The 26,180-nt window shown below is 38.8% G+C and overlaps 1 protein-coding gene across 6 annotated transcripts in view; it reads left to right on the top strand.

Annotated features, from left to right (window-relative positions):
• APP (amyloid beta precursor protein) overlaps window positions 1-26,180 on the top strand; it is a 285,398-nt gene that overhangs the window by 63,626 nt on the left and 195,592 nt on the right. For all 6 annotated transcript variants that reach the window (XM_017956499.2, XM_017956498.2, XM_009202408.3 and 3 more), the window contains exon 3: window positions 18,591-18,720. In XM_017956499.2, the coding sequence (XP_017811988.1) occupies window positions 18,591-18,720 (130 nt within the window). The remainder of the gene's footprint in view (window positions 1-18,590; window positions 18,721-26,180) is intronic.

Raw genomic sequence — 26,180 nt, 5'->3', positions numbered from 1 at the left:
TTAATAGAGACAGGGTTTCACCATATTGGCCAGGCTGGTCTTGAACTACCGACATTGTGATCCACCCACCTTGGCCTCCCAAAGTGCTGGGATTACAGGCATGAACTACCACGTATGGCCCATGATATTTATTTTTACAAGAACATTCTCTGTGCTGATTTACTAAGTATGGATTGATAATAAATCAACTTTTGCCTGGGTATGACTTTTATAAAGTATCAATTTTAGAAATAATATTCGCATTCTGCTGAAGAGATCTTGTAGTACAATTATGTAGATAAGTTATAAATGTTATAAATCAGAACTCTGTGCGTACTTATATGTTTTTGATACCATTTTATTTTTTTGGATATATGCTTACAGATTGTGTGTTCTGAGTGTTAAATAAACTTTTTTTAAAGGCTAGAATTAAAATTTAGTTTATGACATTGACCAGATTGTCCTTTTCTGGTGAATCGACTATTTTGATACATGTGTCATAGTTTGCATGTAAGTTTTTCCTCCCTTAGTTTCACGTATGAATAACCAGATGTTTTCACATTTGTATGGTGGCCATACAAAAATTACTCTTCTTGACCCCAGGAACACCCCTCTTTTCCCATTTCACTTAGAGATCCTACTAATGGCTGGGTAGCTTTACTTTCTGTCTTAGCCTGTTATTTATCCCAGGGTATATTAGTCTGCTCTCACATTGGTATAATAAATTACCTGAGACTGAGTAATTTCTAAATAAAAGAGGTTTAATTGGTTCACAGTTCTGAAGGCTGTACGGGAAGCATGGCTGGGGAGGCCTCAGGAAACTTACAATCATGGCAGGCGGTGAAAGGGAAGCAGACACATGTTCACATGGCTGGAGCAAGAAAGAGAGTGTGAAGGGAGAGGTGCTACACACTTTCAAACACCCAGATCTCATGAGAACACTGTCACGGGACAGCACTTGAGGGATGGTGCTTAACCATTAAAACCACCCCCATGATCCAGTCCCTTCCCACCAGACCCCACCTCCAACACTGGGAATGACAATTCGACATGAGATGTGGGTAGGGACACAGAGCCAAACTGCATCACAGGGTTAAGCACAGAGTGGTTCTTCCCAGTTCTGGACTTTACCAGATTGTTGGTGGCCACCGTGAGTGGAGAGAATTAGCCCTTCGCTGTCGCCTTCCTCTTGCAATTCTGGTATTATCTATCCTCTGCCTACCACCCACCCACGGAAGTCTTGTCAGATGATATACACCAGCCAGATTCTTCAGCATTAGGCACCATAAGTAAGAAAGGTCCAAAACATCATATTTTGTGAGCCATTTTAATGGATTTGGGCTTTATTTTTGTAGCAACCGGAAGTCACTAGACTTTATTTATTTATTTATTTTATTTTATTTTTGAGATGGAGTCTTGCTCTTGTTGCCCAGGCTGGAGTGCAGTGGCACAATCTCAGTTCACTGCAACCTCAAACTCCTGGGTTCAAACAATTCTCCTGCCTTAGCCTCCCAAGCAGCTGGGATTATAGGCATCCGCCACCATGCCCGGGATTTTTTTTATTTTTAGTAGAGACAGGGTTTTGCCATGTTGGCCAGGCTGGTCTCGAACTCCTGACCTTGTGATCCACCCTCCTCGGCCTCCCAGAGTGCTGGGATTGCAGGCGTGAGCCACTGCACCCGGCCTAGACTTGCACTCATTTTACCCACTCAGTGACACCTGTGGACAAGAACCCAAGGAAAGCACCTTGGGGAATTGCAACATTGAAGGCAAACAAAGAGAGATGATTCCCCATGATTCCCCATGACGGAGATGAGCAGTGACCAGAGAGATAGAGTAGGAAGTAGGAGGTGTAACATGCTGGAAGTCAAGCTATATAAATTTCTAAATGAGGGGAAAGGTAAGAGTGCAAGCATGATGCAAACAGAAAGCAGTTGAAGTGTACTTTTTGACAAGGTAAAATCATGTCTGTCATGCAGACTGAACACATGTCAAATATTTTATTCAATTCATTAATGAGATGAACTGTAAGATGTGAAAACTGGTTCATTTTGACTTGGAGAGATTTAAAATTCCTTCCCCAGCATACTTGATTTGCATGGCTATGAACAGGAATCATCTGGAATTATCTGGAATATCGTCAAATTATTTGCATGGTACAGGAACACTTGCATTGCTATGAGGGTCTGCAGTATGCATCTTTACAAAGCTGTAAGGGTGCAAAATAGCTTGTAAGGATGTAAATAATAAGGGTGTAAGAGTTTTATGGGTGTAAGTTGTAAAATAGCTTCTTTAGTAGCAAGTCAACCGGAGGAACATGCTGTAGAATCAGATAATCCTTTCCCCACCACCCTCAGGGTCTGAAAGACAACACCTGCATTTCACTGCTAAGATACTCAGGAATCTCTTTTGCTCATATCTTGTTTTTGGGCATTTGTGTGTGTGTGTGTGACAAAACATTGTTAGGATCTGGCAAATAAAAGGTCATTGATGACCCTGTGGAATAGCATGGGGAGAAGTTAAATTACAGTCCCTTGCAGGAAAAACAACGTGAGTCAGTGGTGAAGTCAGCTGTGGACTCCTGGAGGAAAGACCTAGAGGCAAAAAGCTTGAGGTCATTCAAGACAAAAGGAAAGACTTTGTGATTTTGCTTTTTAAATGGAAGGAATTTGGGCCGAAGGAAGCTTAAACTAAACCGTGGGAAGGACTGATATCCATCCTAAGCACTAGCCGCAGGTATCTCTAAGAACTAGGTTTTGGCCCAGCTCCGTGGCTCAAACCTGTAGTCCCAGCACTTTGAGTGAGAGCGTCACTTGGGCCCAGGAGTACAAGGTCACAGTAAGCTATAACCTTAGTACTCAGTTCTGTAAGAACTAGGGAGAAAGGAGATCCAGTGGTGGATATGTGATTGGCTGGGTCTTGGAAGGGGTAGGGAACATCTCGTTTTCTGAGAAAGACTGGGGAGATAGTAAGGGTGGGTTAATTAGGCAGTTTCTTTTGCCAGTTGATAAAAACCCCCTAAACAATTTGTGTTTTATATATGGAGAATATTTTCTCCCATTGATGGGAAGGATCGTAGTGCAGGGGATGCTTACACAATTTCTTAAAAATGCACACAGAAATGAGATCCACAGGTGCTGGAACCGAGAGTCAGTATTTCCCCATTAGGGTCTCTTTTGTTTCTGCTTACCTTCCTGCTGTGTGTTTGCTCCTTTTCTTCTGCTAAGATGGGCGTCCTCCAGGAGACCAGGGACGTTGGTAGCCACTACCTCTGGTAGTGTTAGTCCCAGTTTGGCATCCCAACTTTGTTCTGCCCATGCGCATTATCAGGGAGTGCTTCTGGTTGGCACTGCTTTGAGTTACACATCCGCCCTTGGAGCCGCCACCATATCTTCAGGGACTCAAAGTATCAGGACTTGCCCATCTTGGCCTTGTACATGTGGCCATGTGATGTGGGGAGAGGAGCTGTTACCAGAAGAGCGATGAAGAATGGCATGGGCAAAATAAAAGAATGACCCCAGTGCTGCAACACAGTGGGTATGGATTAGAAAAGGCTTGTAGGCTGGACAGGACGAGGTGAGAGAGTGCATCATGCATTAGGATTTTAAGTGGCTTTTTGGGGAGTATTGAGCAGGCGTCAGGGAGAGAAGTTCACTCAGAAGTTTTAGACAGTGTTGACATTTTCTGTCAAATTGTGTATCTTGAATTTTCTAGAACATTCTTTATAGATATTTCACGATCTTCCTGCCACTTTCCACATTGTAGCTGTTCTGGTGTTTTTCTTTTATAATTAGAAATAATGAATAGTTCTCATTTGTAGGCTTGGATTTTCGTGTGTGTGTTGGAGAGTGTTCATTTTGCCTTTCTTTTTTTAACTTCATGTTTTTATTTTTTAAACAGTATTGATGGATTCATTGCTAGGAATGACAAGGAAAAGAATACTCTCACAATGTTACCATGTTTCTTTCTCACGGGTTTTATAAGTTGTATTATTTTTATATTTTCAAAGTTATAATCTTACCATCTCCTCTGTTGCCATAATTCTCATTCATAGGGTCTGTCTGTAACCGGACTCATTGTTTACAGCTAGTCTTTTCATCAGATCATCTCAAACCCTGTATTTTATTAATATTTTGATTCCCTTTTATTGGATGAGTTTCATCTTAATCATTCTTATTGTTGAACAATGTTTTCTTATTATTGAAAATTGCTGCGTTAGGTATAGAATTCCTGATTGACGGGTGTTTGATTCAGAACCATGAAAATTCACGGTATTCTGATATCTGTCATTGGGAAAATTCTTCCTTTTTTTTTTTTTTTTTGAAAAAAATGCGTGGAAACCATTAGTTCATTAACAGAGCTACTCATTTAACAATTTGTTTTTCTCCCAGTAGTGGTGGATGAATTTTTTACTTTCTCTTCTCACTTTGTGTCTCTCGTGACCAAAATATTTTAGAGATAGCTAGCTGGCTAAGTCTGAGGTGGCTGTTAGCAGTCTGGTCCTAGGATAGAACAAAACCAACAGAACTCATCACTGTCACGTCATTTTGACTGTCTGCTCACCAGTTTAACTCATTTAATTAGCTTTTCCAAAGGATTGCTTTGCATTATACATGTTGGTGCTTAGCTTAACATGATGATAAATACATTCTTCGACTGTGAATTATCTACTGTGCTCCTTTCATAATCTCATGCTTTTCTGAATTTGTATTTTGTGTTACTGGGTTGTTTTGTTGTTATTCATAGTGGGTTTTTTTGCCCTTGATTTATTTGATCCAGTTTTTGGTCAAGAGCAAGATTCAAGAGAAAAAGTAAAAACACAGTCTTTTATCTTTGCTCTTGGTTATAAACCCTTGTAAAGTTTGATTGAGAAGATAACTTGGATCTTATGGTTTAAATTGAGTCTTTGTTTAATCCCAAGTCTTCCAAATTCTTTGTGCTAGTGTATTCTTTCCTCTTTCCCAATCATAATAGTTTTGCCTCTGCCTAGTCATCATTCAAATACCTGCCTTCAATGCTTTTAAAAAATATTTTGTGTTAGCACCATTTGAGATTTTTCCCCCCCTTTTTTTTCAAGTATGTTATGGGATGAATGTGTTCCCCCAAAATTTGAATATTGAAACCCTAACCCCAGGCATGATGGTATTTGGAGATGATACCTTTGGGAGGTGATAATTGTTAGATGAGGTCGTATGTGCCCTGGTGATGGAACTATTGCCCTTATAAGAAAAGATACCAAAGAGCTTGCCTTTTTCTTCCTGCTCAAACAAAGAAGAAGTCACACGAGGACACAGCGAGGAGGTGGCTATCTGCAAGGAAGGAAGAGCGGCCTCACCAGAACTTGGTCATGCTGACACCTTGGTTTTGGACTTCCAGCTTCCAGAGCTGTGACAAAAGACATTGTTGTTGTTTTAAGCCATTCACAGTAAGGCAGCATTTTGAGCTAAGACCGAGACCTACTGTGGCTTCTGTAGGCAAAAGCCCTACAGACCCAAAGTGTTGTGAGAATTAACATTTCTAGGGATCATGCCTTACAATGGATTTTTTCCAACACTTAGCTCTGACCTACAGCACGCTAAGTCATCATTAGGTAAATGCTTGTGCATGGTCGGTTTCTGGCACAGAAATTGGAACGGTATGGGTAGGAGTTCTGTATCCAGCTTATGCTGAGAGAGCCTCCCATAAAATGGAGCCTGTACTTTCCTTTTGCAGAGACCATTTCTTTCCATTGATAGAATTCTTTTTTTTCTTTTTCTTTTCTTTTTTTTTTGTTTGACAGAATCTCACTCCGTTGCCCAGGCTGGAGTGCAGTGGCATGATCTCAGCCCACTCCAACCTCTGCCTCCTGGGTTCAAGTGATTCTCATGCCTCAGCCTCCTGAGTAACTGGGATTACAGGTGCACACCACCACATGTGGCTAATTTTTGTATTTTGGTAGAGATGGGGTTTTACCATGTTGGCTAGGCTGGTCTTGAACTCTAGTGATTTACCTGCCTTGGCCTCCCAAAGTGCTGGGATTACAGGCATGAGCCACTGCGCCTAGCCTTCCGTCGTCAGAATTCTAAAGACATGTTTAGGCCAGAGTTAGCGGAATGTTGGCCCATAGTCCAGATTTGCCTTCAGTTTATTTTTATCCACTTCAAATGCAAAGGCCATGATAACTCAATAGTAAAGTCATAAATCCATAGTATGACTTAAAATATTTGGTTGTAATATTACAAAGTATGCTTCTGAACACATTAAGCAATTAAGCATGCAAGATCCTTATATTGTTCTTTTTGTTTAGTGTTTAGGGTAGTTTGTGTGAATCATAGATGACCACGGCAGAGTGTCGAGTTACTTTCTTTTGGCATTCTTTGATAGAAAACAGTGCTTTTCCTCTGTTCTATACTAGAAGCAAAAAGTGTCTCTTGTAGCATTATGGAAACAACTCAAATACGACTACGTCAATGATTTATCTTTTTTTTTCTTTAAGACAGAGTCCCACTTCATCAACCAGGCTGAAGTGCAATGGCACAATCTTGGCTCACTGCAATATTTGTCTCCTGGGCTCAAGCGATTCTCGTGCCTCAGCCTCTCAAGTAGCTGAGATTATAGGCGCCCACCACCATTCTCAGCTAATTTTTGTATTTTTGCTAGAGATGGGATTTCACCATGTTGGCCACGCTGGTCTCGAACTCCTGACCTCAAGTGATCCACCTGCCTTGGCCTCCCAAAGTGCTGCAATTACAGGTGTGAACCACTGTGCCTGGCAGTTATTCATCATTTAACAGCATAAAGTGGCCACTTGCTTTAATAAACTCTTATAGTACCATAATTTTGGCCTGAGGATTTTTATAAATAGAACAAATTTATAAATAGAACAAAACAAAAATAATATTCCCCTTGAAACATATTCTAAAACCAGGGGCTAAAAATTAAAATTGTTAGATTTTATTGTCCTGTTTCCTTGGGATGAAATGAAGTTTTTAAAAAACATAGTTTTATTTAAACCAAAGGCTTTGGGATTTGAGAAGAATAAAAGAAGTATACTTCAATTCTACATCCCAAGAATCTATTTCTTCCTAACTTTAATACAGGCAAATTTAGTCTATATTTATTGGGCATGGTTAGGTTTTTGTGTCAGGTGTTGTTGAGTGTCGGGATACCATTCTTGGCCCGTAAGGACCTTATGAATCTATTAATGCAATTAAATTGTGAAGACAATTTAGAAAATTGGAAAGGGAGAATGAGGTTGCAAATTAGAGGGTCTTATTCTGGAGATAAGTGAAAGCATTGGCAGATATTTAGCATGAATGCTTTCTGGTCAAGACACTTTTAGAAAAATTAGCTAGTTTCCAAGAGTAGGTTAGATTGGGGAGAGAAGGAATTCAGATTACAAAATAATAGTGTGAAAAGCGTTGTGGGAGATCATCCTGTCCATCCCCTCATTCATGATACCCAGAGGTGCCGTATTAAGGGCATCATTGGTCTTTGCCACCTGAGCTGTCCAGGAAGGCTGCCTGTTCAGTTTTCAGACTGTGTCCTCAGTCTTAAACCATATCCTCACTTTATGATAGAAACACACAGGCAAGTGTTGTAAAAGTTACATATTATCAGTTAAGCAAGAAATTGGATGAGTCCCCATACTATTCTTCCTCTTTTAAAGAGAGAACTTGGGCCGGGCGCAGTGGCTCACACCTGTAATCCTAGCACTTTGGGAGGATGAGTCGGGCGGATCACAAGATCAAGAGATCGAGACCATCCTGGCCAACATGGTGAAACCCTGTCTCTACTAAAAATACAAAAATTAGCTGGGCATGGTGGTGCACGCCTGTAGTCCCAGGTACTCGGGAGGCTGAGGCAGGAGAAATGCTTCAACTTGGAGGCCGAGACTGCAGTGGGCCAAGATCACGCCACTGCCCTCCAGCCTGGAGACAGAGTGAGATTCCATCTCAAAAAAAAAAGAAAAGAGAGAGAAGTTAAAGCGGCTCTTCCAGCCTCTGTATTCCTATTAATAACATGCAGAGCACTTCTTGGAGCTGGGGCTAGGGGCTTCCTGAAAGTGTTGATGTTTCTGGTAACTTACACTGCGGAGCAGGTCTCTGGAGGTAACTGGGAACAGGTTAAGCCCGAAATGCAGGCAGAGATTTCCAATTGGGACAGTTAGACAGGTGAACGTGGCTTTGTTTATCTCTTTTATTGGTTTATGGGTATATTCTCTTTTTCCTGTTTTCTTTTCCACCATTTAACATTATCTGTTCTCTGCCTCTTTAACCTTCTGGCTTTAAGTGAACAGTTACTTTGTCTGTAGATTAACAGGATCAGCAAACAAGCACAGAGGTGCCTGCACAAAGCGAAAACCACCTGTTAGATGAGTTGAGCAAAACCATTTCCTTTGCCCAACTTTCTCCTCTAAAATACGTAACTGAACATGGGATTCCCAGACAAGAATTGTTTCTCAACCTTTCTTTTTCCATTCTACAGTTGTATGAAATTAAAATTAAATAAAAAGCAAACAACAGAGGTGGTCTTTTTAATCTTAGCAAGTTGGAAGGTGTACTATATACATTATCCTATGGTAGAAGGCCTGGTACATTCTTGACCATTATTACTTTGCTATGGGTACCCTTCACCCTTGTAGGCTGAAAATTGACAAATCATAGGCACGTATACAGTGTGGTTTTGGAATTTGAAAGATCTCAAATTCATATTAAATGAGACAGTTTTTGAATAGAGGGATCAGGCTGTTTATACGTGAGTGTGGATATATTTTATGCACTTCTGGTCTGTATAAATGTAAGGATTGCTTTACTGACCATAGGATTTCTTCTAGGGCTAAAAAAGTTGAAGCCAGTTTGGATATTTTAAAATAAGAAAATTAGCTCTATGTTGAGAGAGAGAGAAGAGGAGAATCTAGGCTATGTGTACACATCTGCTCGTGTTTTCACATTTGTGTCCTGTCCTATTTATTTTGATTTCTCTCCCATCTCTTCCCCCCCACCCCAATTTGTTTTTCATTCAACATTTTGAAATTAGAATAGCTTATCTATCAAACAAGGTTCTTTGACAGTATTTTCCAACTCTGAGTATGAAAGTGTGGATATAGCAATATATTTATTTAGAATGTCAGAAGTAGAGTTTGGCCAAATTATTGGGAAATAGGCTAACGCCCTGCAGCATTTTACCGCCTTTGCTTTTACATAAGGCCATCATTTGGAAACATAGCACGCTGATACCTCCCGTTATTGCAGTAGCGTTTCATCAGCTCTCAGCGCCTCATTAAGTTGCAAGCAGAGAACGTTTTCATTTTCCAATTCTCTTTCTCAATTAAATTAGAGATTCTGTTTTCAGTATTCCTCGTTAATAAAATAATTTTTTTTGAGAACAGTTTAAGATGTGATATTTCTTTGAATTCCAGGAAAATTTAAAGAATGTCATTGAAATCCTGAAACAGAAGTATATATTGTCTAGGACTTGCTTTGTCTTGGTTTATATGCCTAAGTCCGAGTAGTTTAAAATTTATAATTAATGTACTCTTTGAATGCTTAGAAATGGCATCTATTTTAGTTGTTCTGGTTTCATCTTACATAAAAGGGAGCGATTTCTAACTCAGGATTATGATGTGCTACACATAAAACATTTGCAATGATGTCTGGTACTTAGGAAACCCTCAGTTATGACATTTTTCTTACTTTCTTCTTGGATATGTTCTTTGAAAAAGAGACTGGTATGGAAAAGCTTTGAGAAGATGAAAATATACAAGGTAGGCTATCTCTGAAACATTTTTCTATAGAGCATTTGATTCTGTTTCATGTATATATTCATATATGCTAGCTGCAGTCATGCAGACACAATTTGGATCTTGGGGGTTTTTTTTTCCTTTTACACATGCAGTTATAAATTTAGAAAACTGGCTGTTTCCTCTGGACTAAATTTATTTATTTAAATTTTCAGTGCTTTAAATGCAAAATTGCAAGCATATGTACAAGTAGAAAGAAGAGTAAAATGAACCCTCCCATCCACCTTTCACTCAATTGCAGTAATGATCAAATCTAGTCACTCTTGTTCCTGAGTCAGTCTGGAATGCAAGGTTTTTATCTTAACTGTTCAGGTTCTCCAGCAATCCTGGCAAAACACATGCGGGTTTGTTGCTCATCTCTTCTAGTGACCTGTAAAGTCTGTAAATTAAGATGTGCTAAAGCATCACATGTTACTAATTGATGTTTTGCTAATATATTTAAAACATCTTATTAGTACCACATAATTTTTAGTGTTTTCAAAAAGAAATGTCTTTGAGAATTTGGTCAAAGGTGAATTTAATAATTGAATGACTAAATAAAAAAGTGGACAAACTGTTTTCAGAATCAGTAACAATTTCCAATTCCGTTTACTCTGTTCATTAACTTTGTTTGCAGTCTTTTGTTAGCCACATTTGATTTTGTGTTTTTAAAATACTTTTGATCATAATTCAGACTTTCAGCATTAATCACCTGTCTTAGGTGGCCTGTTTACAAAAGGGATTTTTAGGTTCTCCATTTGCCCTTAATATTGGGAATAGAGACAGAGTTTCTGTAGGACTCTGACAACATACGGCTTTACGAAGTTTTTTTAAATATATATATTTATCTTCTTGGCTTTCTTAAATATCATCAATGTCTTTTCTTGCTTTACGTATTTAGCAACTTAAATGTCATCTTGTCTGAGATCAATACATTTCCAACTTGGAGAGATAGTGAGAAGAGAGACTTCAGATTTTTAAAATGTGGAACAACACATTCTGATGGTGACCAGGTTTTAAGCTATTTCTTCAGTAGACAAAAGTACTTAGGCTACCAATGATAAGCTTTTAATAGGGATCTAAGATTGTCTCTGTTCTCCTTCTTTCCTGGTTGTTAGTCTTTGGGATTTCTTATGCACTCTTAAAATTATTTCATGTACTGACACATTCACTTTCAGTGACAAAACATGACTGTATGACCAGGTAGGTAGGCTGCTTTTCAGATTCCTGTACTAACTGAATGGGCCCCATTAGCCCAAGTGAGAGCTAAACTTGTCACTCTTCCTAAATGTCTTCCTCAGCTGAGTGCCTATTTACAGTAATCTACTGCTGCTTATAGCAGATGCTATGATTTGTATAAGCTGTCATATCTGCTTGGAAGAACAATATTGAAAGGCATTGAGATACTTATTTTCCTCAAAAGCCCATAATCCAACAACTATTTAGAATATCTTATTTAAGAGATAGGTTTATAATACCCAAAGGGAACTTAATATATTCTGAAAGTCCCTGATTGAATGGATTCTGACCTTAACCAGGAATATTAATTAAATGCTTATCAGACACTTACTGTGCTATCCCAGGGTTGGCCACTGTTGAGGGAACACCAGATGAATCATATTGTCCCTGCCTTCAAGGAGTGTATATTCTAATAGGACAGACAGCCCATCAGCAGACTAGGAGGTAGAAAGTGCTCAGGGATCAGATAAAGTGATCAAGGAAAGTGGAGGATGCAGCGGTAAGATAGAATGGTCTGCACACAGAGATTGAGGGGATCATGTGGTGGGAATTAGTTATGCAAGCCAGGCCTTTGTCTTGGCTTTTGTTCAGTTGGAAGGAGCATAAAACTACTAAAGTAGCTTACGTTTAGAAATAGGGCTTACTGAAGGGGACAAGGCATCTCCTGGAATCCAAATGCACATCCCAAGACTCACAAGAGTTAGAGGGCACAGGCAGGCCCTGTCAGATCCTGTCTCGGCTAGATCCAGTCTTGTCTGTTTCTCATCTTCCCTTGTCTCTCTGGGTATTTCCCTGCTTTCCTTTCCTGGACTAACTGCTTCTTCCAGATGCCTAGTTTGAGTCCACCCATGGTTTTTTGGGGGGTTTTCTTTGTTTTTTTGTTATGTTTTGTTTTTGTTTTTGTTTTTGAGGCAGGGTCTCACTCTGTTGCCCAGACTGGAGTGCAGTGATGTGGTCACGGTTCACTGCAGCCTCGACTTCCTCGCTCAAGCTCTCCTCCCACCTCAGCCTCCCGAGTAGCTGGGACTATAGGCGCAAGCCACCATGCACCCATGGGTGTTGACATGCCACCTGTGGCTCAGACTTATCCTCACCTCCAGTCAAATTTCTTCCTTATCTAGCAGCAGCCTTTGTGTGTTCATGAAAGCCCTTGAGGGAGAGAATGCTATGTACAGTTTGGTTTTCTTGGGCTCTCATGAAGTATAGGGATGGCACTGCAGAGTTGAAATACAGTCACTAATGAGTTCTCCTTCAGAGAGCTGAGGGTGGGAGCACCATATAAAAGGAGTTGGGGGTCAGCAGCCTCCTGATAGTCTGAAAGCCCAAGATGATGGATGTGGAGCTCCACGGGGAGGCTATAGCATGTCACATTATGTTTCCTGCCCTTGAGGAAAGCTTTTCACCAGGCAGGCAGTACAGATACGTACTTAATAGCGATGTGAGGTACACTGATAAATACCAGAAAACATTCCCTAAGAGGGGTTAGCATTATTTCACTGCGAGCAGAGGAGGTTTGTCCATGTAGGGGGACCCTAATGGGCTTAGGCATTTGAAGTGTAGTCTAAGGGATCTTAGGTAAGAGTGTGTTTGGAACACAGTGTATGTATTTATACAACAAATGTTCTGTGTGGCTATAATCTAGGAAAATTTGTAGGAATTGAGGACAGCTTATTTTTCTACTAGCTGACAGAGGGCTGGGTTTGCTTCTGCTTTAAGTATAAGTCTCTCAAGTCCTTTTTTAAAAAGGAAAATCAAGAAAATAGTCGGAATTGGGTTTCACATAAGAAACATTTTAGAAAAGAAGGGGAGTATGAGAGTTGGGATTTGCTAATGTGTGTTGTATTAGCAAATTGTTTGCACTGCTTGTCATATTAGCAATACATGTATGTTTTGAAAAACACATGCAAATTAAACAGCTTAAGGAACTTCTATCTTTATTTCCTATGTAAGATTCAAGATGCTGCAAAGAAAATATTAAAACACTGAACCAATGCTTATAATTATAGTAGTCCTGCCGTCTCTGCAGAGGATACCTTCCAAGACCCCCAGTGAATTCCCGAAACCTTGGATGGTACAAAACCCAATGTATACTATGTTTTTTCCTATGTGTACATACCTGTGATAAAGTTGGATTCACAAATTAGGCACAGTAAGTGATTCACAACAACTCATAATAAAATAGAGCAATTATGACACTCTGCTACCATCACTACTCTTGTGCTTTGGGGCCGTTATTAAGTCAAATAAGAGTTACTTTAACACAAGCACTATGATCAAGTGACCGATGGGCAGGTAGCATGTACAGCATGGTGACGCTGGACAAAGGGATGATTCACTTTCTGGACCGTATGGGTTTGAGATTTCATCACACTTCTCAGAATGGTACACAATTTAAAACTTATTGTTGGCTGGGCGTGGTGGCTCATGCCTGTAATCCTGGCACTTTCAGAGGCCAAGACAGGAGGATCTCTTGAGGCCAGGAGTTTGAGACCAGCCTGGGCAACATAGGACAACCCTGTCTCTTTCTTAAAATTAAATATAGGCCGGGCATGGTGGCTCACACCTGTAATCCCAGCACTTTGGGAGGCCGAGACGGGTGGACCACGAGATCAGGAAATCGAGACCATCCTGGCCAACATGGTGAAACCCCGTCTCTACTAAAAATACAAACATTACCCGGTGTGGTGGCGTGCACCTGTAGTCCCAGCTACTCAGGAGGCTGAGGCAGGAGAATCGCTTGAACCTGGGAGGCAGAGGTTACAGTGAGCCGAGATTGCGCCAATGCACTCCAACCTGGACAATAGAGAGTCCATCTCAAAAAAATAAATAAATATAAAAGAAAAATAAATCTCGTTTATAGAGCTTTCCATTTAATGTTTTTGGACTGAAACTGTGGAAAGCAAAACCATAGATAAGGGACGACTACTATAATTATGATAAAAATCAGGAACTTCATCTAGCCATGAGGACATTTGTGTTTCTGATTATTTAAATTTTTATTCTTGACTAAAATGATGAACTATATTTATATTTATATCTTTAAATATAAATGAACTATAGTTACATCTTTATAAATATAAATGAGCTATATATTTATATTTTTATATAAATGTAAATATTTTTATATCTATGTAAACATAAAAATGCTTTTTTTCCTCTCTGGATGTTTACTGCGGTTATTTAATAAAAACCTAGGGCTGATATTGGGAATTTTTGTTGGGATTTTAAATTTTAACATGTTTGTTTTGTTTTTTGTTTTGTTTCGTCGTTTGCTTTCTGAGCTGGGAGCTGATTGTGCTTGTGGCAACTGCTTTATCTAAAGGGTCTTGCTTTGCTTCAGAAGAAATTTTGTTACCTTGATTGCTGATGTTCTCCCCCTTAAATAAACCTCAGCTCCGCCTCCCGGCTTCATGCCATTCTCCTGCCTCAGCCTCCTGAGTAGCTGGGACTACAGGCGCCTACCACCACGTCCGGCTAATTTTTTGTATCTTTATAGAGACGGGGTTTCACCGTATTAGCCAGGATGGTCTCTATCTCCTGACCTTGTGATCCGCCCGCCTCGGCCTCCCAAAGCGCTGGGATTACAGGCGTAAGCCACTGTGCCTGGCTTACTGCTTCCATTTTAATAGTTAGTACGGTAGGAAAACTACGCATGGGCTTTATGTGTTTTGTTTTGTTTTGTTTTGTTTTGTTGTTTTTTTTTTTTTGAGACCGAGTCTCACTCTGTCACCAGGCTGGAGTGCAGTGGTGTGATCTCAGCTCACTGCAGCATCCACCTCCTGGGTTCAAGCAATTCTCCTGCCTCAGCCTCCCGAGTAGCTGGGAATTAACAGGCATGCGCCACCACACCCAGCTAATTTTTGTATTTTTAGTAGAGACAGGGTTTCACCATGTTGGCCGGGATGGTCTTTATCTCTTGACCTCATGATCCGCCCGCCTCGGCCTCCCAGAGTGCTGGGATTACAGGTGCGCGCACCACCGTGCCCGGCCTAGTTCAAATTTTATAATCTCCACATCCATCTGCATATTAAAAATTGTCATTGTCGGTGTTAGAGAGAGAGAAGCTGAAGCACAGAAAATAACACGCATGTCCTAGATTTCATGGCGGGAACTGGAAGTAAATTCTGTGTTTGGCTCATCACTGTATAAAGTTCTAGAACTAGTCTTTAGGGAAAAGCCCCATCTTCATGGGTTTTAATTTGTCAATTTGCAATTCTACCTGCTTGGAAATAGTCAACCTAATCAGTTACTGCCCTGTTGCACCAACTACTACCGCAGGAACCTGAAGATGGTATGCAACCAACATGAGAAACAGATCCTTTTCTCCTGGTCATCAATGTGTACCCTACAAACAATTTGTTGGTTTTAAACTGTATAGAGGGAACCGTGATGTGAATGAATATGCCTGCTACTGGGTTTATAGAAAACCAGCGACTCCTGAGGAAATTCTCAGCAGGGTTGTATTTCAGTGAAGTGGCAGCTAGAACCCCTTTAGAAAAATGCAGTAACTCACACTTTACTGCGCATAAAGTCGTGTCCCTCAGGGTGGACTCTCAAGTGTCATAGAGTTTATGACTCATGAGTGCTGCAGCTTTGTGATCTAATAAACAAGTAAAGATGGTGGGAGAATTATATTCCTGTACAAAAAGCCACTTCACCTTTCATTATATAGAAAAAAAGCCATGGGAATATTAAATTTTTAGTGGCATTTTTCAGTTGAGCATTTTCTGTGATCTAAAGTGCCTGCATTGAGATATTAAGATACTTAACAAAGGAAAATAAAGAGAAGTCATAATAGCTGGATCCCTCTGGAGCTAGGCTACTGTGGCAGTGGCTTCAAGAATAACTCTCTCAACACCCACCCCAGGATTCTGATTTAGAGATTTTTTTGTGTGTTCTCATAGCATATACCTCTACCGCTGAATTTGTCCCCTGCTACACTGATTGATACCTTATTTTAAAATTTTGTTTTTAAAATAGATGGGTTTTTTTAGAGCAGTTTTAGGTTCACAGAAAAATTGAGAAGAAGGTAAAAGGCTTCCCATAGACTTGCTACCTCCACACGTGCTTAGCCTCTCCTATTATCAACATCCCCCACAGAGTGGTACATTTGTTACAATCGATGAACCAACATTGATACATCATTAGCACCCAAAGGCCATAGTTTCCCTGAGGGTTCAGTCTTGGTGGTATACCTTTTTTGGGTTTGGACAAATGTATAATGATATATGTCTGTCATTGTGGTATCATACAGAGTAGTTTCACTGCCCTAAAAATTCTCTGTGCTCTATCTGTTCATCCTCCCCCTGCCCCCAACTGCCCAAACCCCTGGCAACCACTGATCTTTTTAATCTCTGGAGTTTTGCCTTTTCCAGAATGTCATAGAGTGGGAAGAATGTCATATAGTATGGAGCCTTTTCAGATGGGCTTCTTTCACTTAGCAATGTTAGTGAAGTTCCTCTGTGTCTTTTCATGAGTTCATAGGCCATTTCCTTTCAGTGCTGAATAACATTCCATTGTCTAGGTGTGTACCCCATCGTGTTATTTATCCATTCACAGTGCCTTATTTTTTAACTGATTTTTTTGGGGTCTGGGACTAAGGTAAGGTAAACAAGGCACTCAGGAATTGAGATTAAGAATTTTTAATGTGATATTTTTAAAAATCAAAATTACTGCAAAAAAACTCTTATGATGAACAAAATATCAACTTTTTAAACAAAGATTGAGTCACGCCTAGCCCTCTGAATGTCATGGACAATCATAAGCAAATTTCTGTGTATCGTCTAACTCTCTGTGGACATTATCTTGCTCAGAGACCTTGCTCTCCCTCCAAGGAAGGCACTACTTCTCCTGTAGCCTTCTCAGGTCAAAGTTCTTTTCTCAAAATCCTCACAGCGTTGCCCCTACAGGTGGGAATGTCCTCTTTGCCTCTTCATTTTTGTTTCCAAACCACTCTTCCTTTCTCTTCCCTAAAAGCCTCCCCCACCTCAGCTGTGAAGTGCATGCTTTCAGACTAGATCGTTTTGCTCCTCCACCTGTTGGTCATCTCCAGACCTCTTTCTACCTCATCGACGTTCACCACTCAGACTTTGAAGATTTTAGCTCCTTCCTTGCTGTCATCCAGTGTAGCCACTCATTTGCTGATTCTTAAGTGATCCTAATATTGATCTCAGTGATCCTCCCAATATTCCAGTTTGTCAGTTCATGATTCTCACCCCTCCAATCACATTGTTTTCATCATTCTCCATCACCTGTTGCTTAAAATGGTCATATTATACTCCTTGCAATGACCAATAACTACAACTCCTCCAAAATTTTAATTTCAATTATCTGACTCTGCAAGTACTACTTATTACCACCTCACTTTCTCCAGTCATGTACGCCACACATTCTTTAGCCCCTGGAGTGTGATCAGTGGACTCAGACTCTGCTGGTCCTACCACCTTTTACCTGTGTCTAATTCCCCTCATATTCTCACTTTTGCCACTTCAGATTGCATGGCCCAGCATTCTAATCATGCCCTTGCTTATACCATCAGATCTCTCTATTCATTGTTATTTATTTGGCAAAACAGCCACCCTGGTGAAATGCAAGATTTATGCAAGGGAATGCACATTGTAGAAATAGATGTTTGTGTTTGTGTTTTTCTTTCAAATCTCATTAATAAATAGAAGTGGTTTGATATTTCACAAATGTGATTTAATCGAGTTTCACATTTCATTCTAAGTGCTCAGTAAACACCATGATTTATTCACAACAGTACTCAAAGCAAGGGACTGTAGTTAGTTATAGGAGCAAAGAGAATTCATGAGTTTATCTAAATGACACCCTTGATAAATTTTTGATAAATTATATTCATGTAAGTTACTTGGAATAAGAGGAGGATTTTTATATAGAAAGCTTTCTATGTGTCATATTCTGTAAAATGTTTGTCTGATTAGTGAGATCTAGGGGGAGGTTGAATTTAAGTAAAGATAATATCCCCAGCCATATCTACTGTAACATTTATTTAGAACATTACAGACTATTATCCCACACCAATTTATTTCACACCAAAAATCACCCCATGCTTGTAAGAATCCTCCTTTCCCCCTCTTGTTTCTATTTGAGCTCCCCTGAGAAAATATTTTCCGTCTAAATGAGTGCAATAAATTAAAAGTTGCATTGATAAATATTTTGAATGGAATGGCTAGATGCTTGTTATTTGCATCTTTTTCTTTCTACTGGTTTTTTTTTTTAGCTTGGTCAGAAGTAGAGCAGGCTTGACTGTTAGGGAATAGCAGTACAAGTTGAGTATCCCAAATTTAAAAATCCAGAGTCTGAAATGCTCAAAAATCCAAAACTTTTTGAGTGCCAACATGATGCTTAAAGGAAATGCTCATTGCAGTATTTTGGATTTTGGACTTTTCAGATTTGAGATGCTCAACCAGTAAGTATATAGTGCAGATGTTCCAAAATCGGAAAAAGTTGGAGACCTTGAAAGCACTTCTGGTCCCAAGCATTTTGGATAAGGGACACTCCACCTGTATCTTGCAGTGGAGGCTCATTAGATGCTTGTACATGCCAGCCCCTGCCTCAAATAACAATTGATTCTTTTTGTGTGCTCTCCCAGGTCTACCCTGAACTGCAGATCACCAATGTGGTAGAAGCCAACCAACCAGTGACCATCCAGAACTGGTGCAAGCGGGGCCGCAAGCAGTGCAAGACCCATCCCCACTTTGTGATTCCCTACCGCTGCTTAGGTGAGCCGGCCGGCCGTGGAGCTGGTGTTGACTGGGGACCTGGTCTTTAGGGAGGAAAAAGAGGATGCTCCTGTTAGCTCATGTACACAGACTTGTTCTTCAGCACGTCGCCACTCTGTGTTGTACTGTGTTTTGGACTCTTGCAGTTCCAGTCTGTGCACTGACACTCCAGGAGCAGTATTTTTGAGTTCTCTGCCTCAGAATGAATTTATCCAGGATGTTTATTGAAATTACAAATTCCTGAGCCAGTCCTAGGACTCCTGAATGAAAAATGCCTATAGGAGTGGATCCAGGAATTCTTATTTTACCGTAACCCATAGATGATTCTCATGAACTGGGGCCTTGTGTGTTTCTTCACATAGACTTTCTAGAAGAAAGAATCTGATGTGAAGCTGAAGCATTTTGCTAATTTCTAAAAAAGAAAAAAAAAAAAAGCTTTTTTACAATAACTACTCCTCTTATTTGGTGATAGTAGAGGAATTGGAATTGGGAAGGCTTTTTTTCTGCTTACATCAAACTGGAGGAAACACTTTGATCACTAATGTTTAATGTTTGTTTTGTCCCAAACCTCAAATTTACTTCAACCTTTTATTTTTAAAAATTGAGTAGTGGTATCGTGCTCTTTTCCTCTGGAAACTGTCATTCTCCATATTTAATCTAACTTGGTTATTAGTCTGTTCCTAGTTGTTTTTGTGTGACCAGTCATTGCAGAAATCAAGTTCTTTGCTCTGATATCTTACATCTAGATGTTTTCCACAAGTGTATTCATCAGTAGGCAGGTTGTAAATAAGGATATAGAGATTGTCTGTGGAGATTGTGGACAAATATTGATGTGCATTCTGATGACTTCTTATAAAAGTTAAAAGGAATATTTCAAAGAAAATCCAACAGCAAACCCAGAAAGTAAGGATAATTGCTGAAGATTCTGGAAATCTTTGTAATATGTGGTCAAAAATGAATGTCATAAGAGCATATTGATTGCTGTTCATTCATGTGCGTAATTTGAGACATAAAATGAAAACACTGGGCGTTAGAATGAAGATTTCACCTGGTAAATTTACTTACAATGTAATTTATTCACAATGTGATTGATGAAGAGAGTGTAGAAAACTAGATTCTTAAACATTTGATAATTCAAGAGTTTCCTTAAAAAACAAAAACAAACAAAAAACCTCCAAGTGAACAAACAGTACAAGTAATAAAAATATAAAAAGTGCCCTCAGATCTCAATATCAAGTCAGAAGATTTTATAATATTATGATTACACAGAGACTGTCCAAATATTCGTATTTGTTGTGATACACTGTACTATGTACCATTTAATGAAACAACAGCCTAAGAAATGTGGTTTTAAATAATTAATCTCATCTAACAAACACCTATTTGATAGTAAAGTTAATGACCTGTCCTCACCTTATGTTTTTAACCATTATGGAAAGAGAACCACTTGAAAATGTATCATTCCACTAACAAATAATTACAGAGCTGTGATGCACAGGCTGGAGACTGGCAAGGAGAAATGGAGAGAAGCCCATAAAATAATTCTTTCTCTGGGAAGGAGTTTATTCCTGCCAAGGCTTTGCCATCAGCCATTATCAGATTTCTCTTTCATCCTCTGAACAGATTCTGGACTCCTTTGATGTGGAGGTACATAATTCAAGAAGATGGGTCACTTGCGACATGTTAAGCAAATTTCCCCGTTCTGGTGTAGTGTCTGATGTGAAATGAGCATGTTGACACTAACTGTTCTTGACTACTACGGGACTAGATAATCATTAGCTATTTCCTGTAGGTACTTGGCCTGTTCGAATCATTTTACCATATTTTCTCATTTTATGAATCACTGGTCCTTTTCCATTGGACCTGAAATTAGACCCTCATATGACAAGTGGAGCATATGTTGTCTCTTACTTTGTTATTAACCTTAGATTAGAATTAAGGAATATAGGCACTGCTTTTTTCTTAGGTAGTGGCAAATTTTCCAAAGATCTCAAATCCAGAGTTTTATACAGAGTTTATAAAATAACCTGGTAGAGTAGGCAGACTATGCCTTGTCTTTCCGGAAAAGGAATTGAAAAACAGGCTTTTCAATAGGGGTAACATAGGTAACATAGGTACGTAGGTGTAACTCATGTCCGTTTTACTTGCACTTAATAGGCAGGCAGTGTTGGTTCTTAGTCTCTCTTCACAGGCTATACAGCTACCCAGATCCAGAGAGGTTGAATCTCTTGCTGTAACTCACAGCAAATAAATGGGAGAGTCAGTACTGCAGTCAGCACTACAGTCCAAGATCTCTTGATTATTGGTCCAGTATTTTTTACAGTATAAACAAAAATTTGTTTTAAAGCAAATATTCACTATGAATTAGAGACAATAAATAACACTACAAAAGAAACTCACAGCTATCGTGTTGATAAAGGAGACAAGCATGAGCTAGTATAGGATAAATCTCCATGTGATATGTTTTCTACTTTATAGTAGTAGTAGGTAACATTCTTACATATTATTGCTGCTTAACAAAGAATTACTGTTCAGCATTAACATAAGTATGCTCTAAAATCTCTGGACTGTATCCAAATACATGTTTTAGACGAAAGAGATTTTTTTTTTTTTTTGTAGCTAGCAAACAAAATAAGATTGTCTTAAACATTAAGCGTATTAAAATTCAAAACAAAGCTTGAAGAGAGAAAAATGCTTGTTATGTCTTACATGCAACCTTCCTAACCTCTTTATCAGATGAAGGATCCAGTGTGGCACTGGATTATTTTTCTGTAATATTTTACTTGGACATATGTGCTCTACATTTCTTGTCTGCATGGGGAAAGTATGTCAGGTTGCTGTTGCCGTTTTCTTCCCATGGAGTGGCTAATTTCCCTTGAGAATAAGTTGGCTTTCTCAAAAATCTCACCCTTTGCTTTTGGTAGTACCTCTGCAACCAGAGGGTAAGATTCATCTTAATCATGTGAAATTTTATTAATTATCTCGTGTGATTCAAGCACATCATTACTGTTACTCAAGGAGAATATTTTCCTTGCAAAGCTTTCAACCCTTTCCATTTGAATGACTTCTCTTCGTGGTGTACTAGATCCACTGTTGAAATTGGCACTTTTCTGTGCTTGTCTCTGACCAGCAAAGGCAAGGAACATTGCGTAAAATAAATTACTGTTGAATTATTGGGGCAAAGTCAGGTTAATAGCTTAATCCAAAAGAAGAATTACAAGTTACAGAATTTTACCTTAAATGTCATTCTGTTTCATTTTGTAATTAAGACTTTGCAGATATGTAAGTAGTAATGACCAGAAATCTGACCAGATATGGTCAAATGAGAAAGGTATTCAGTTCATGTTGATTTTGAATTTTATTGTTTTAATACAATTTTAGGAAAAGCATGCCTTGTTTTCTAGGTTTCTTGGCTGCCTTTTATCAGTTATCTACAGCTATCTTCTTTCGCATGGAAAGGATGTATTTGAATACTCTGACATACCAGGGTAGTTCTTTGAATTTATGTAAACAACAATTTTCTTGAGACACATCAATACAACGCAATAGTTAGAAATGTCACATGAGAGTTCACCAAACTTTAAAAATGGAGGTGAGGACGGAAAAACATTTTTATTGTAGACTTTAAGGATCTTGTAAATCCCTGCATGTAATCCAGTGTGCTAGAGAATTGGTGCCCATGGCGCCTCCTGTTCCCACCAACCTGCTCTGTGTAAATCCTACTAATTCTGAAGTCGTGGGAGATGCATGTGCAGGGGCTATACATGCACTGTGATGAGAATGGTACTTCATCATTCTCATTATTTAATGAGCCCAGCCTCTGCACCCAAGAAGGATGCAAATTCTTGAATGTTCTTGATTGTTTACATCATGGTCTCATAAGGAATGACCAGAATTGCTGGGTATTTCTTCATCAGGGAAGGCTAATCAGCCATCCTTGGAGAGACATCAGACTCCTTTATATGTGGCCTTCCCATGGGACCTGTGAATGGTCCACGTTAATCATGCTTCAAAACCAGTATATGCAGCCTGATTCTCAACTAAGTAAAAGAAAACATGTCAAGAAAAGAAATCTTACCAGTGTGTATCTCCAAACAGTGGGATTACAGGTGATTTTGATTTTATTTAAGCCCTTTTCTATGGATTTGAATGATAAATGAGTAGCTTTTATCATCAGCAAAAGATAGACTATGAAATCAGTACATATAATTTTGTATCTGTATGTAGTACCATCGAATGGTAATAGAGAAAAGTAGAAAGACTTGAAAGTCGACACAGAATGATCATTAATTTGTTTTATCTCTTGGTAGTTGTACTTTATGAGCTTTATACATACAGTATGGGAAAATACACTTTAGTTTTAAAAACACCACGCTGCCAAATTAAAAGAAAATATGTTCATTCATACGATCTTCAACAATATTTAAGCAGCGTTAATCATCACTAATTCTTCAGGAAGATTCGTGATCTTCCTTACTTTTTTTCCCTCCAAAATTGCATATGGCAGCCACATAGGCCAGAAGGAAGAATGGGAAGAGCTTACATTTATCTCATAGATTGCTTCTGGGTGAGGAAGACTTGGAAAGTGAAGCCCTCTTCCATTTGATAAAGCAAGAACACCTATAAAAATGGTGTCCTTCTAGATAGGTCATCCTCCGTGACTCACTGCCGCACTTCCTTGGCCCTGTCCCAAGTTCCACAGTGGCCTCAATTGCATTGGCTCCTGCTTGATTTGCTTTCTAAAACTCAGGACAGGGGATGAGTTGAGAAGACTGACTTTTTTAAGAGTCACATTTTGAAAAGAAAGAAACGTAGTGGTGTTTCTTGGCTCCATTTCCAATTTTGTTGCTTTTCGTTTTAATTATTGTACCTGGTATCGTGTCCTCTTTCCGGAACTTTTAACAACTAATGTTTTGATTGATAAGAGCTGTAATAGTATGGGTGATTTATACTTCATTACATCTTCAGTTTTGTCTTCTTTACTGGAGTTGTATTCAGGTGCCATAAAGTAACAGGAGGCATTGAAAAGAAACAATAACTTTTGAAAAACTGCTGTTATGGCTTATGAGTGGGCTTTGCTGATATTTTCTTGAAGCACAGAATTTAGCTATCTGTGTAGGTCCTAGATGACAGGTGAGAAAAAGAAACCCAGCTTATTTGGCATGATATTGTCCCAAGGCTTGTTAGTAATTGCTTTGAAAAATGAATAGCAAGGCTAATGGACATCTCATTTGTAGTACATGCTATGAATTGCAAATATGTGCTCAAAAGAAATTTCTCTGATTACAAAAGTAATATATATTCAGTGTACAAAGTTGTGAAAATGTAACCACTAGCTAAAAATAATGAAAACCATTTGGCTTCCTTGCAGTCTACATTCTTTTCATATATGTTTTGCTTTTGTTTTTAGTGTTATATAATTGTTTCCTGTTTTGTGACTTGCTTTTTTCACCTAACATTTTTAGAATACCCTATCTGTGAAACTAAATATTCTTAGAGAGCATAATTTTTAATGTAGCATCACACCAGACACTGTAATGTGTTTACTCTTTATTTATGGTTATTTAGGTGGTTTTCTTTATTTTGTGGTGGTGTAATAGTTGTTATAAGTGATGCTGTGATAAACGTCCTGGTAGATAAATTTGTGTTTAGTTGATTTTTATATAACAGTTATTGGCGGAATGCCTTGCAAATCTTATAGTTGGTGTAATAAAATATATGTGTCACATAATTGTATATGAAAATATGGAGGAAAATTTTAATACTGATTTATGATCCTGAGTTTAACATAAGCATAGATACCCCTACATTTAGCTATGATTTTTTTTATTGATAGAGTAAAAGCACCTGTAATTTCTACTTAAAACCATTTAAAATAATTACTATTTAAATCTATTTAAACAATTTTAAATACTCCTTTTCCAAATTTCCACCTTAGAAAACAGTTAATTGAATATTATCAGAGAAATAAGTCCTACAAAACTGACCAATAAAAGGTCAAACTTATGTATTCATTGTGTATGTTTTATTGATCACCCACAGTGTGAGCGTCCCTAGAGGTGGCTGAAATGTGGGCCTTCCTCTTACAGAGTAGATAGTGGGCGTGAAGGGGGATGGAATTTCAGCTCAGGAATTTAAGGCAGACTTGACAGGAAGTAGCATTGTGAGCCAAGATCTCAAGGATAAGATTTCAAGGCAAGAAAGGAGATGTATTTTAGGTATTCAGACAGAGGGTCAACAAAGTCTTTAAGGTAGGAACTGAAAGGATATGTGTAGAAGAACATGGTTCACACTTTTCAGAAAGAAGAGGTAATTGGTCATGATAAGAGTAGTAGTTTTTAAAAATCATTACTATTTTAATTCATTTATAATAAATACTATTATGTTATAATTTTAAAGTTTATATCCAAATTGTTTTCAAGATGGGAATGAATGTATACTGCTTTTATGTATACACATAATACTTTTTGCTTTTTGGTAACTAAGTTTATAATTTTTGAGGGCAGAAAATATTTTTGTTTTTCACTTACAAAGAAATTATTATTTTAACAAGTTTTTGACAGCAGTGCTTTATGCCAAAGGAAAATAAAGCAACATTTAAGATATCAAAGAAAGCAAATGCAAAACAAAGATTATTTATTTATTTATTTATTTATTTATTTATTTTTGAGACGGAGTTTCACTCTTGTTGCCAAGGCTGGAGTGCAATGGCGTGATCTCGGCTCACTGCAACCTCCACCTCTTGGGTTCAAGCTATTCGCCTGCCTCAGCCTCCTGAGTAGCTGGGATTACAGGCACCCGCCACCACACCCAGCTAACTTTTGTCTTTTTAGTAGAGATGGGATTTCATCATGTTGGCCAGGTTGATCTTGAACTCCTGACCTCAGGTGATCCACCTGTCTCGGCCTCCTAAAATGCTGGGGTTACAGGCATGAGCCACTGTGCCCAGCCAAAACAAGGATTGTATATTCAATCAAACTGACATGCAGATATGATCACATGAAATAAATATCAACATACAATAACTCAGGGCATATTTTCACACTATTTTCCTGTAGAGTCTCCTAGAGAACAAGTTTCAGATAACCAGAATACCTAGAGAAAAACTGATATAAGGATGGGTAATGAGCATTAAGTAGAAACATAAAAACTAAGACTCAGTGATGGTAAAAAGTAGGATAATACAGTATTCCACAGCTATATGCTGTGACAATAGAGAGAGTCTGTAACTGTCAGGCCTCAGAGCCCAAGCTAAGCCATCGTGTCCCTTGTGACCTGCACATATACACCCAGATGGCCCGAAGCAAGTGAAGAATCACAAAAGAAGTGAAAATGGCCTGTTCCTGCCTTAATTGATGACATTCCACCACAAAAGAAGTGAAAATGGCCGGTCCTTGCCTTAACTGATGACATTACCTTGTGAAATTCCTTTTTCTGGCTCATCCTGGCTTAAAAGCTCC

Source organism: Papio anubis, chromosome 4, assembly GCF_008728515.1.
Source record: "Papio anubis isolate 15944 chromosome 4, Panubis1.0, whole genome shotgun sequence".
Taxonomy (NCBI): Eukaryota; Metazoa; Chordata; class Mammalia; order Primates; family Cercopithecidae; genus Papio; species Papio anubis.
The sequence above is the reverse complement of the archived record's forward strand: the minus strand, read 5'-3'. Positions and strand labels throughout refer to the sequence as shown.